Source organism: Galeopterus variegatus, unplaced genomic scaffold (genome assembly GCF_000696425.1).
Source record: "Galeopterus variegatus unplaced genomic scaffold, G_variegatus-3.0.2 Scaffold9167, whole genome shotgun sequence".
Taxonomy (NCBI): Eukaryota; Metazoa; Chordata; class Mammalia; order Dermoptera; family Cynocephalidae; genus Galeopterus; species Galeopterus variegatus.
Genome location: NW_007735278.1, coordinates 31,289 through 43,694, shown reverse-complemented (window position 1 = coordinate 43,694; position 12,406 = coordinate 31,289). Strand labels below are relative to the sequence as shown.

General features: G+C 40.8%; 1 protein-coding gene across 1 annotated transcript in view; it reads right to left on the bottom strand.

Annotated features, from left to right (window-relative positions):
- LOC103609091 (short transient receptor potential channel 7) overlaps positions 1–11,474 on the bottom strand; it is a gene marked incomplete at its 3' end in the record, with an annotated part of 37,588 nt that extends 26,114 nt beyond the window's left edge. Inside the window, exons 1-2 of the mRNA XM_008593459.1 lie at positions 11,316–11,474; positions 2,195–2,411 (exon numbers count right to left, since the gene is read on the bottom strand). Coding sequence (XP_008591681.1) covers positions 2,195–2,411; positions 11,316–11,441 — 343 coding nt within the window. The remainder of the gene's footprint in view (positions 1–2,194; positions 2,412–11,315) is intronic.
- Positions 11,475–12,406: the final 932 nt, after the last annotated feature.

The window sequence follows — 12,406 nt, the reverse complement described above, 5'->3', positions numbered from 1 at the left end:
TACCTGGCACGGTGCCTGATATATAATATAGTGCTTAATTACTAGAAAATATTATTGAGAAAAAAATTGAGAAAATAGAAAATATCAGAAAAGAAAAGAACTTTTGCGTGCTCCCACCACTGCATTACCAACTGTAGTGGACTGAATTATGTTCCCCCAAAACTCAATGAAGCCTGAATTGTGTCCCCAAAGTTTTATGCATTAGAAACTTAGCCCCCACTGTGACTGTTTAGAGGGTGGGAAATCCTATTATGGTAATTGAAAGGTGGAGCCTTGAAGAGGTGATTGGGTTGTAGGACCCTGCAGTAGTGAATGGATTAAAAATGGTGGTCAGGGGCTTGGTTCTGAGGGCTCTAAAAGGAGAGGAGAGTCTGTCTCTGTCTCTCTCTGCTCTCTCTGCTTCCATCATCTTGCAATGTGAGACCCCTGGGTCACTGTCACCACTACCAAATGGACTTTTGATTTCCCAGCCTCAGAAACTGTAAGCAATAAATTTCATTTTCTTTATAAATCACCTAGTTCTAAGTATTTTGTTATAAGCAACGGAAATGTACTAATACACCAACCCATCTGCACTGTGCCTTCAACTCCCCCTTTCCTCCTATTAAAATGAATGAGGTGTCCATGCTCCTGGTAAGGCCAAGTCCTCTGAAAACTCTTTAAAAACTTAAGTCATGTGCTGTCACTTCTGTGCTCAAACTCTCTAATGGCTACCCCTCTGACATTATTTCTTCTTCTATCTTCCCTATTTATCTACTCCAGTCATACCAGTCTCTTTGCTATTCCTCAAACATGTCCAGCTTACTCCTGAATCCAGGGCTTTACCACATACTGTTCCTTCTGCCTGAAATGCTTTTTACCTTATCAGAGTAGGGGGATAAGAGGTCATGCTCTTACCTGCTCAACTACTATGATAAGAAAAAGTTGGAAGAGAGACTTGAAGGAAGACAGGAAGTAAGTCATGTAGATATTTATTCAACTTCCCTCTGTTAATCAAAGAAATTTGATTACTGACTGGATATTTGAAGCTCTTAAGTAATTATTAATTTTCTTTTAGGTTTGATAATGGTGTTCTGGTTCTGTTTTAGAAAAAGTGTCCTGATTTTTTTACCACGATGGTATAACAAGCAGGGGGTGGGGAACTATTTTCAGACATTGGAAATAGGCAGTATAGGATTGTGATCTCCCTAAGTAAGGGGAAATAAGTAAGGCAAGCCATGTGACTGACCACTCTGGCTTTCTTTCTGGAGGTACACTCCAGTCTGCAGCGCATGGAGAGGGGTCCCAGAAGCACAGCAAGCCGTCTCACTGAGTTTGAGACAAAGTTTGGAGTTCAGGAGGGCTGAGGTGATGTGTGACAGAGCTCCAGAAAGAAGGCTACTATGCAAAAACAAACAAGTAAGCAAGCAAGTAAACAACTAAAAAACTCTAAAACTAAACAAGCAGAAGACTCCAGAAATTAAATAGGGGTTCTTTTGAATGTTTGCTGAATACTAAGGTCATGAATACATGGAGTGAAACTCCACAAACAGCCAGGGAGCTGTAAGCTGAATAATTTCTAGAGCTCATCCAGAGTGGGAAGATATTTGAACTTTGACCATCCAGAGTTGAGAGCCCTTGTTGATTACCCAGACCACAGAAGTGTATCTCCACAGAACAAAGATAAACCTTACGGTAAATCTTCTCCAGATCCAATCAAAGAAAGATTCAAAAGGATCAAACTGATCTGCAGGTAACTTAACAGCCTATCAGAATAAAGCCAGAAACTCTTTAAAGGAAGACAGCAAAATCCGGATGCTTAGTAACATAACATGTGAAGTACCCATCATTCAATCAAATATCACTCAACATGCCAAGATACAGCAAGATGTGATCCATAACCAGGACAAAGTTTAATCAATAGGAGTCAACCCAGAAATGACAGAGATGAGGGAATTAGGAGTCAAGACTTTAAAACAGTTACTATAAATATGCACAGTATGTTCTAGGATTTAAAGGAAAATACAAACATGTTGAGGAAAAATGGAAGATATAAAAGAGAACCATGTAAAATTTCTTGTTGGTTATCCACTCTCCATTTTGACTGCCAAGAGTGCACTCAAAAAAGGAGAGGGAGAAGTCCAGCAGTCAGAATTCAATAATGTCCTATTAGGATTAGGGGAGGAGAGAATAAAAGGCAGAGTGACTTGCTTACCTAAGACCCACTTCATGATGAGCATTTCTGTCCAGGAGAACTGTGTGGTTTTCACTCTGAAGATCTGTTTTGGGTAGTCTGTGAAGGTTTCGTTAGGCAGGGTTTTAACACCTTCAAATCGGTCTGACGCATTCACAACTAACAATCCCAAGAAGATTGTAAAAGAAACGGCATGGGCTACAAACTTCATGAAAGGGCTTCTCAAGGTTCGTCCTAGCTGAAAACAAAATGCGTACAAGACATGTTAAACTGGCAGTTCTATGTGGGTAAAGGTCTTTCTTTAAAACATTGCTTTTGCCAAAGTTTAACCAGAGAATCCTTTGTCTTGGACTGAACCCAGACATTTTCTCTTTCACTTTTATGTGATCATACTGCTTGACCAAATTTGTAGACCAAATTCTACTGACTTCAGTTTTTTTCTTATTTGGAAGACTTGGTGGGAGTGGTTAAGAGAAAGGAGGAGAGCCCACTGACGCAGCACCACACTACATCTGGTTGCACAGATACCCCCAGCCACGTGAGTATAAATTATATGCTCTTCAAATTGGGAAAAAATAATGTCTCAATAGAGTTCAAGATTAAAAAATATATACTTTGGATATACTTGGACTTTATGTGTGGATTATTTGTTATCAACCTTTCTCATATCTTGGTACTGCTAGGTCCTGCTTTAGCTGTGTTCCCATAAATTTTAACATGTAGCATTTTAATTGATATTTAGTTATAAATATTTTGTAATCTCTCTTTTGATTTCATTTTTAACTTAGGGATTATTTAGTTTCCAGACACATAAGGACTTTTTTCCTGCTTTTAAAAATTCTAATTTTATTGTACCACATTTACAGAACATAGCCTCTGTAATACTACTCTAAAATTTATTGAGGTTTTCCTTGTGGCCTAGTGTATAGTTAATTTGTGTAAATGTTCCACATGAGTGTGAAATGATACAAAAGATGCCCTATTAGGGAATGAGTATTGGTCACATCTTCTTTATCTCATGGCGTCCCATACAAAGGCCCCTTGGGTCTTTAGGACTAAATTGGGGCTGCAAACTGAGTCATTGCAGAACCCCTGTTAATGAACTCACTTGGGTCTCTTCCAGGTCACTGTCATCACTCTTACCTAAGCACCAAGCCTTACCCCTCACCCACATATACTAATGAGACAAAAGCAAAGAGGGAAATCTTTTCTGAAACTCAGTTCCTTTACAGGGCAGATATTCAATTATAACTGGTGACTGTTTAATTGATGTTCATATTCTACCTCATTCAGGAGTTTTAGAGTAAAATGTCACCCAGGAGATAAAGTATTGGTTCAACAGGAGATCAATTACAATTCTCTAGGTAAAATTTCCCTAATTATGACTATGTTCAGCATAACATTGATAAATCAGATGGCTTGGTAATGTTCTTTTAATGTGCTTCAGTATGGTAATCATCCACTTTAATTATTCTAGTTATTAGTATAACATGATTTATTATTATTCTGATGCCATGGAACCTATCTATTAAAATAAAAAAGTTAGTTTGTATCTTCATTTTAAAACTTGAATCTCAGGTCCAAACATTGGGAATCCCTGATTGTGTTGTCATTCACCTGCATTCACCTATATATTGTTATTACACTAGAAACAAATTCAGAAATGCAAAGAGAGGTTTGCCTGATGATCATAGGCCCACAAATGTCTTACAAATAACATTTCTATATAATGTTTAGCTTTACTATTCACAAAAACCAGAACTGTAGATTATATTTGGCAGTAAGCAGATGTGCTAATTTCAGAAGGCAAAGATTAAACGTAAGGATAAATAAAATATCTCACATAAATTCAGTAAAAACCTGAATTAAACCATGTTTCATTTTGATTTATATGATATCAGTAGCCAGCTTGAATTTTTCATCATTTTAGTGAATGGTGTTGGCATCTGGGATCCCCATTTCCCAACCAGTGCCTTGAGATATTTTGGTGTATCTAGGAGACATCCTTAAATAGTCATCACATTGTTCGTTGTCTCTGTGTCCTGACTGAGGTGGTGATGAGAGGTGAGGGAAGATGGAGAATGACTGCAGTGGGAAGAGTGGGAGTCGAGAGGGAAGGTTGAGGAGAGGGAAAGGGATCTTGTGTGTCCCAGTAGGGTCACAGGAATATCAGAAAAAGATGGGGAACTCTGAGATGGACACAGATCTTAAGGACTTGCCAATTTCCCCCAATCCTTTATCTGCAGATTCTGCATAGTGTCTTCTAGTGACCATCTGGATGAGGATATGGGGTACCCCTCTGTACTCACTCAGGTGAGGCACCGACTGCTGGAATCCATATGCATCTGTACTCAAGGTGGCCTTGGGATTCCCCAGAAGACCTGGTTTAAAGAATTTATTGTCTCTCTCTTCTGTCCAGTTATTATATTCTGGCAGAAGATGAGTCCATAAAAATTACCTTTACTGCAAACCATAATAAAAACTCTGATAATGCCCTATGGTGATTTTGAAGGTTACTCTGGGCTCAGTTCCCATTTGATATAGGTCAGAGGAAGGAAAAGTGAGGTTAAAATTGATATTCTTTTTCTATTTGTCTGGGTTTATTTGAATGCATCTTTTTAACTGGTAAAACTTTGATAAAGGTCAAATGGGATCCAGTCATTGCAATAGTTTTATTTTTCTTTTTGTTGTGGAATTCCCTATTTGACTCATAAAGATAATTTTTTTTTTCCTTTTTTTTGTCTTTTTTCGTGACCAGCAACGGATCGCAACCCTCAGTGTCGCGCCCGTACCGGACCGGGACTGGCCACGGGATCGCAACCCTCGGTGTTGCTTCCTCAACTTGCTCAGCCAGTGAGCAGCCGGTCTGTATGTGGGATCCGAACCCTCGGCGGGAGCGCTGCCACGCTTCCCAAGTGGCGCACTGTAGCAGTGCGCCACCGGGCCGGCCCAATAAAGATAATTTTTGAAGCAAATTACCCTTGGAGAAAACATCTTCCTTTCACAAAGCCAACAGATAAGTCAAAAGAAAGGAGAAAAGTCAACCAATATGTGCCAGCAGCTCTTAGCTGTGGAATAGTTTAAGCTGGGTCAGGTAACAGCTTTAGGTGTAAAAAAGATGGTAGAGCCTTGGGAGGGAGACATAGGCCTGAGGGAAACATAGCTCTGCCCTGCCTGAAGTACAGAACTGGCGAGTCTGAAAACACGGCTAAGGAAGCTCAGTCATCACTAGGACCTTACAAGCTGAAACGTATCAGGAAATTCAAGCTTGTAAGGTTCTAAGTCTCTGGCTCACCACAAACTTCCTGGGTACTATTCTTTTACACTGAGAAATGTATGAATGTGGGAGCAACTGAATAATACCCTGAATTATCTCCAGATGAAGTGCATTCATGGAAAGAACCTCAAGGGGGGGCAGCAGCTTTTACTGGTTGGCACAGTTCTGTGTTCCATGCTACCAGGCTGTTAGCCCTAATTACGAGTGTGTACGCCTGACTGGAACCTGGTGGCCCGTGGGTCCTCACATCCCAACAAGATAGGCCGGTGGACACAACTGTGGTAGATTATGCAGAGAATGTTTCCAGCATCTCTTCCTACTCTCTCTCTCTCTCTCTCTCTCTCTCTCTCTCTCTCTCTCTCTCTCTTTTCTTTTTTGGCGGCTGGTGAGTACAGGGATCCAAACCCCTTCATCTTGGTGCCTTAGTGTTATCAGCACCATGCTCTAATCTTCCTAGTCTTGTGTCACCAGAGCCTCCCTCACCAAATGCCACAACTCACTTTCTACCAGGTGCCAATGGCCTCAAGCAAAGGCTCAGTTTACAAGTTGGAAAGCTGAATGAAAGCAAACTTTGGATCAGGCATTCCAAAAAGAAACATGCTTGTTTCTGAGGTGGGGTGGTTCTCAAATGTTAGAGACACCCTGTTAAATTAGTGACAGATTCCTCAGTGTGCTTCCCACCCCAGTTCTTATTCAAAATGTCTAACCTAGGGCTCAGAAATCCTTTTTTGACAGGGGATAGGGGTGCTTATTATGTGTCTCTACTCAGGGTGTTCTCACATTACAATGTGAATCCACATTTTGTCCTGGAGGCTGAAGAGGTGCTAAGTGATAATGGGATATACAAGGTAGGGCTTCTAAGGCAAGAAAAGGAAAGGATAGAATTTGTTATATGGTGGCTTTGACTTCTCCTTTCTAGAAAAGTCCTGCCAACACTAGAGATCTGAATCAAGTTCATTTCAAAGTCGCAGCTAATATGTTTATATTGGGCATTGTAATGCTGCTGATGTAACTAGAGAGGTGTCTGTGTGTGTGTGTGTTAGGCAGATATCTAGATCCAGAGACCCTAGGTTTAAATCACAGCTCCACAGTTTTTTGGCAAGGTATGTATTCCCTTAGTGTCTCAGTTTTTTCTTCTGTAAGCTGGGGATAAAAATAGTACCTACTGCATAGGGTTGATATACACAAATGAAATATTTAATATGCACAAAGCAGTTAGAACAGCGCCTGGCACATAGGAAGTATTCAGTGGACTGGAGAGCCTCAGGGAGTTCCCCTAAGGGGAAACTTAAAAAGAAATGTGACTGACTTTTGAGAAGCTTCTGTGCAAGGATTCATGACAGCTGATCCACTGAGTCCTTATGTCCTTATGCCATGAGCCTATTTGGGGTATTGTCTATGTGTAACATTGTGCTGGGCACTGGAGGGGATGGAGATAAAACAAGCTCTGAGAGTTGGTCCTTCCCTTCAAAGTTGCTGTTTTTCTAGTGGGGAGAGACACAGTCTAAAATCTGTGGTAGGAAATAAATGGAGAGATGGGAAGGAATGTTGCAAGGCTCAGGTTGGGCTAAATATAATGGTGACCAGTGTCTGGCACTTTTAAATCCTATCCCAGCAGGGTGACAGGTGCTGGACTCTCCTTTTGGACTTTGGGGCAGAAGCACTGGTAACATAAGAGCATCAGTGTTCTATTTCCTGGCAAAAAATTCTCCTCCATAGCATTGCTTCAGAAATTGTGTTGTGATTTTCTTTAAGCTAGTGTAGTTCTTTGGTAGAGATAGCAGGGGCCTTTGGAGGCACTGTCTTCTCCTGGCCGGCCCCTGGACCACAGGGTTTGAGCACCCCTGTTTCAAACCATTTCGGTTTTGGTAAGGCAAGGCAGAGCTCTTCAAAAGCTGCTCACTCACTCACGCCTTCCTCACTAGATGCTCTTGTTTGGGATGGTTGAGAGGGGATAACAACTAACCTTTGATATTTCTCTGAGCAAGAGTTATGTGGCAGTAAGGACTGATAGATTGCACACTACAAAGATGTCAGGTTGAATTCTAAAGCTGGTCGCAACTTCCCCTGCCTGTGTCCTGGACTAATTTTAAGGGTAATTGAACAGTGAAGATGAAGATTAATGACTAATGGAGGAAGTCAGCTTCCCCGGTCATGTTTTTATAATTAGAACTTCTGCAGTTCCTCACATTTTCATGATGCTGACTTCTGCCCTAATCTACTGCTGTAGAGACAGTTTGAACCCTTGAGGATGCCTGTTACTCTTTCAGCTCTGATATTTTAACAGGCAAACAATCTAAACTATGAGTCAAAATGAAATAGCAAAGAATAGAAAACAGCCCAATTAGCTATAAAGGCCCCTTGGCATTGGAGCTCTTGTTGAGAGGATAAAGAACTCTCTAGGAAAAGACCTAACTGTGCACATCCACGTGGATGAGAACTCATGTCTTCCAGTGAGCCCCCTGACCTCAACCATGTTGATGATGACAATGCAAAATGATAAACAAAATCACCATTCTTTTTCTTGATTCTGACAAACCATGCTCCAGATCTGTATTTATCATCATAAGTTCCCATCTGTGACTTGGTTATTCTGGTCAACCAGCATATTAGTAAACTGAACTTCTGTTGACACCCTTGATGTTATAACCTCCTTTTAAAACTGTCTTTCTTAGGGACCCTCAGAAACTTAAAATAATATAAAAATAGGATTGACAGTGTTGGGAATTCAATAGGAGAGAAATGATGAGGTCGTGGCAGGCTAATCAAGTAATTTTGATGTTCTTGATAGTCCCTAAATTAGGACAGCAACTATTAGGAGGTAAATGCACCATTAGGTTGGAAACAGAAATCTCAACGTTTGTTAGATGTGATGAGCATTAGCCACTTGAAGAAGTTTGGCAGTGACATTTTATGAATACATTTAAAAAAGAATATCAAGACTTAATTTCTTAGAGGGAGGTGTAATAATGTCATTGGAATAGAACATGGAATTCCTGGAATGACAATGACTTTTTCATGGAATTACAGATATAGATAGATATAACGGCAGTGAGCCATTGGGAGGAGGACACTAGCCCATTAACAGACTGCTCTACTTTTCCTCCTCTTGGGAGGACATGGTATTCTGAGCATCGGGAGCTCTTAGAGAGGGCTGGTTTTGTCACGTGGCAGATGTGACTTCTCTGTAATCCCCAGTAACATCTCTGCCAAACTTGAAAAGATTTTTTTCTAAAAGAAATTTCTTTCTAAAAGGAAAGACTAAAAATATCTTGACTGTTTTATCTGTCCTTTGGCTGCTTCAGAGCAAGTTCGACAAGTTCTTTAATGAGGGAATCTTTACTTGTAATGAGCTATGCCACCTATACTCATCTCTTGCCACAGATTAAGACTTGTCACTCAGATATCAACATGCCCTCCACTGCATTGAGCTCAGACTTGGAATTTAGAAAGTGCATGGAAGTGATAAGTTGCTTAATGATCAGCTAATGTTTGTCGTGTGCTTTATTTTTTTAGTGTCATTGAAAGTTCTGAGAGCACCAAATGTCAGACAAGTATCTAAACAGGGAGGAAGCCCCAGTCATCGGTCGAACTTTCCTGCAGTTGTCTCCTCTATAGTGTTCTAGAAGACTGCTATGGGTCTGATCCCTATGTCCCATGGTAGTATTAGATTCTTTGATTTACTGGGCCCAAGAAATTCCAGAATTCCTTCCTGACAACCACACACCGCTTTTTTTTTTTTTTTGGATCACATCTGTATATTTGCCAAGATTCTTCTTCTCAGACCTACTAACAATCTAAAAAATTTAGTCAGCTACTGGCATATTATCATCTCTTTCTGAATCTTTTCCCATGCCACGAGGAGGCAAACTGATTTGCTGGTGTTGGCTAGTCCCAGGTTCCTGGAAGCTGTCACATTTAGCTTTGTAGCAAAAGTGAAGATTGGCAGCATTTTCTCCACAAAGTTGTTGTTATTTTAATGATCGAATAGCCTAGAATTAGTTTGGGGGCCCAGAGAGAGTGGAAGCAGTGTCCCTGTGCATTGAAGCTCTGGGTGAAGGCAGGGATCCAACTTGCAGTACAGACTAGATAGTTCCAGCATCAATCATGTGCCTAAAACCAATGACCAGCTCCAATCTAGCTTTAAATCTGGTTAGTTTTTTCACTCACTGTGCCTTTTCAGCTCATAATGTAGTACAGAAAGTAAATCCTTCACCTACATATATATTATTTAGGGAATTCTGATTTAGAAGTCTGTGGCATGAAAGATTGACATGAAAAAAAAATCTTCAATGGATGTAAGGTTGGATACTGTAAATATTCAGTCTGAGGTCTTTCATTTGTCATACTATTCTAGAGAAGAAAGAACTTGAGGCCTGACCTCTCTCTGTGACCCCTCCCCTACTCTGAGGCAGTCAGTTCATACCTGCCTGGTTAGGTGGCCTTATCAGCAGCCTCAAAGTCTCAGGCCCATCATTCTGGCATGAGTTCCTTCTAAGTTGAGTTGACAAGAGGGTTGGTTCACTGGTGACACTTTTATTAACCACATTAACTGATCAAATTCCCTGTGGAACTAATCTCCCTGTAGTCATATTTCTTCTGCTGAATGTTGATTACCTAAGCTTAATTCCTTTAAAAATACATCACTAGGTAAATGCAGCTTTGGAACTTTTAATGACAATCTTAAACCTATGAAACATATTTCAAATTTCTGCAAGGTTTGGTCTTATAGGTGCTAATTCTCACCTGAAGCTGGAGTTTTGGTTCTGTATGTGGCTTTGGCCCACAAGGTTGGGCTGTGGAGAGGGTGGAGCAGGCAGGGGGCAGCTTGGTACCTGCAGGTTCCACTCCTTCTGTCACCAGCAGGCTCCCCCTCAAGGAAAGAACCCAGTCCTGAATCTTTTGAACTCTTCTTTTTCCTTATAATAACCTAATTAGCTACCCATGTGAGCCAGAAACCCATCAAGGAGACCAAGGAAACTAAGATGTTGTGATGGGTCTGCATGAGCTGCCTTCGACTCTCAGTCTACTAGTTATTTCTTTTTCTGAACCTGCTTCATGAAGTATCCACATCATAATGTAATTGAGGGGGTGAAATGAGGTATTCCATGAAAAGTGCTTAGCAAAGAGAAAGTACTCAAGAAACCCATCAAGGAGACCAAGGAAACTAAGATGTTGTGATGGGTCTGCATGAGCTGCCTTGGACTCTCAATCTACTAGTTATTTCTTTTTCTGAACCTGCTTCATGAAGTATCCACATCATAATGTAATTGAGGGGGTGAAATGAGGTATTCTATGAAAAGTGCTTAGCAAAGAGAAAGTACTCTATAAATGTTGGCTAGTACTATTACCATTACAATAATTATTATACTGTGGGTTTGGAGGACATGTTTAGGACACTGCATAATTAGAAGAGGAAAAGTGCCTTAATTCTCTCTCTGTTTAGTTATTGATCCTTTCAGGTTATTCCTCACATGTTTAAAATTTCCCATTTTATCACTTCTCTCTTTTTAATGATGATTCAAAAAAGCAGTTTTTAATGTTTTCATTCTTACGTGATTTCAATTAGAAGAGGAAAAGTGCCTTAATTCTCTCTCTGTTTAGTTATTGATCCTTTCAGGTTATGCCTCACATGTTTAAAATTTCCCATTTTATCACTTCTCTCTCTCTTTTTAATGATGATTCAAAAAAGCAGTTTTTAATGTTTTCATTCTTACGTGGTTTTTCTACTTCTGCTAGATATCTCACGACTATCTTTAAATGTGGGAAAAGATTAGTTGCTGATTTGAACAAAATGGACTTTAAGTCACGCTAAGAAGAGAGAAGAAATAACCGCAAACGACATGCACCTTAAGCAGTCTGTACCTTGCTGCACGGAGCAATCCAATAGGCTATGGCGAGAAAAGGGAGGCCTATGGAGACTGCAAACACAGCCAGGAATTTCACAGCGATAGACTGTTGACGTAAGCCTGAGAGATTTTCATACCACATGGTAAGCAATTGCTGCTGACAGTTAGGATGAGCAACGAACTGTAAAAACAAAACAAAAACAAAAACAAAACGCAAACAGGAAAATGGCATTGATAGCACTTGAACAGTATACAACCTAAGAGTAGCTTGGGGAGGAAATGTTCCACCTGGGGGTGGCCTGCATGATACAGCCAGAGCAGTAGGGTCAGGTATCTGCGGGGGTTGGGGAGACAGGGGGTCGACAGGGGATGATGGGGAGCTTCATGCTGTGGCCAGAGTCCTCACAGGACTGGCTGAATTAGTGCTTTGCAGGCTGAGGTCTTGGAGAGGTCTTAGGCACAGAAAATGATAGTTTTTGGGCAAATGTTTATCTTCAACCCAGGCTGTTCAGCTGTTCAGGGAAGACTTATTGAGCAGAATTCATTTGGGAAACAACACAGAGGAATAGATGGAGCATGAATGGGGTTTTGGAGTCAGACGCGGGTTTGAATTTTCCTCTACCATTTACTAGCTGGGTGACCTTGGGCCAGCTGTTTAACCTCTCTAAGCCTTGGTATTCTCATCTGCAAAACAGCCTATCACATTGTCATGGAGGATTAAATGAGATGTTGCAGAAAGTTCCCTTCTCTCTTCCTATGTAGTCTTAGGAAAAGTGATCACAGTGTTTGCAGAGGATGTGTTAAAACTTCTCAGTATTTCCTCACTGGATCTCCACGGTGTTTGGTTTGGATCTGTGGAGTTTTTTGTGGCATGTTGGAGCATGGACACATTGTATCCCCCATGCAGTTGCTTCCTTCTGGGGCATCATACACTCTTCTCACTACCACCTTCCTCTCTTGGAACTGTCCTTCCCTAATGTCTAGGTTACAAGATGGACCTCTTGTTGCCATTTTACATTGTGTGGCATCATCACCCCCTTTATACAGCTTATTGGACTAGGGATGGAACCCTGACCTAAACTTGGCCCATCAGGTTTTCTTTCCTGG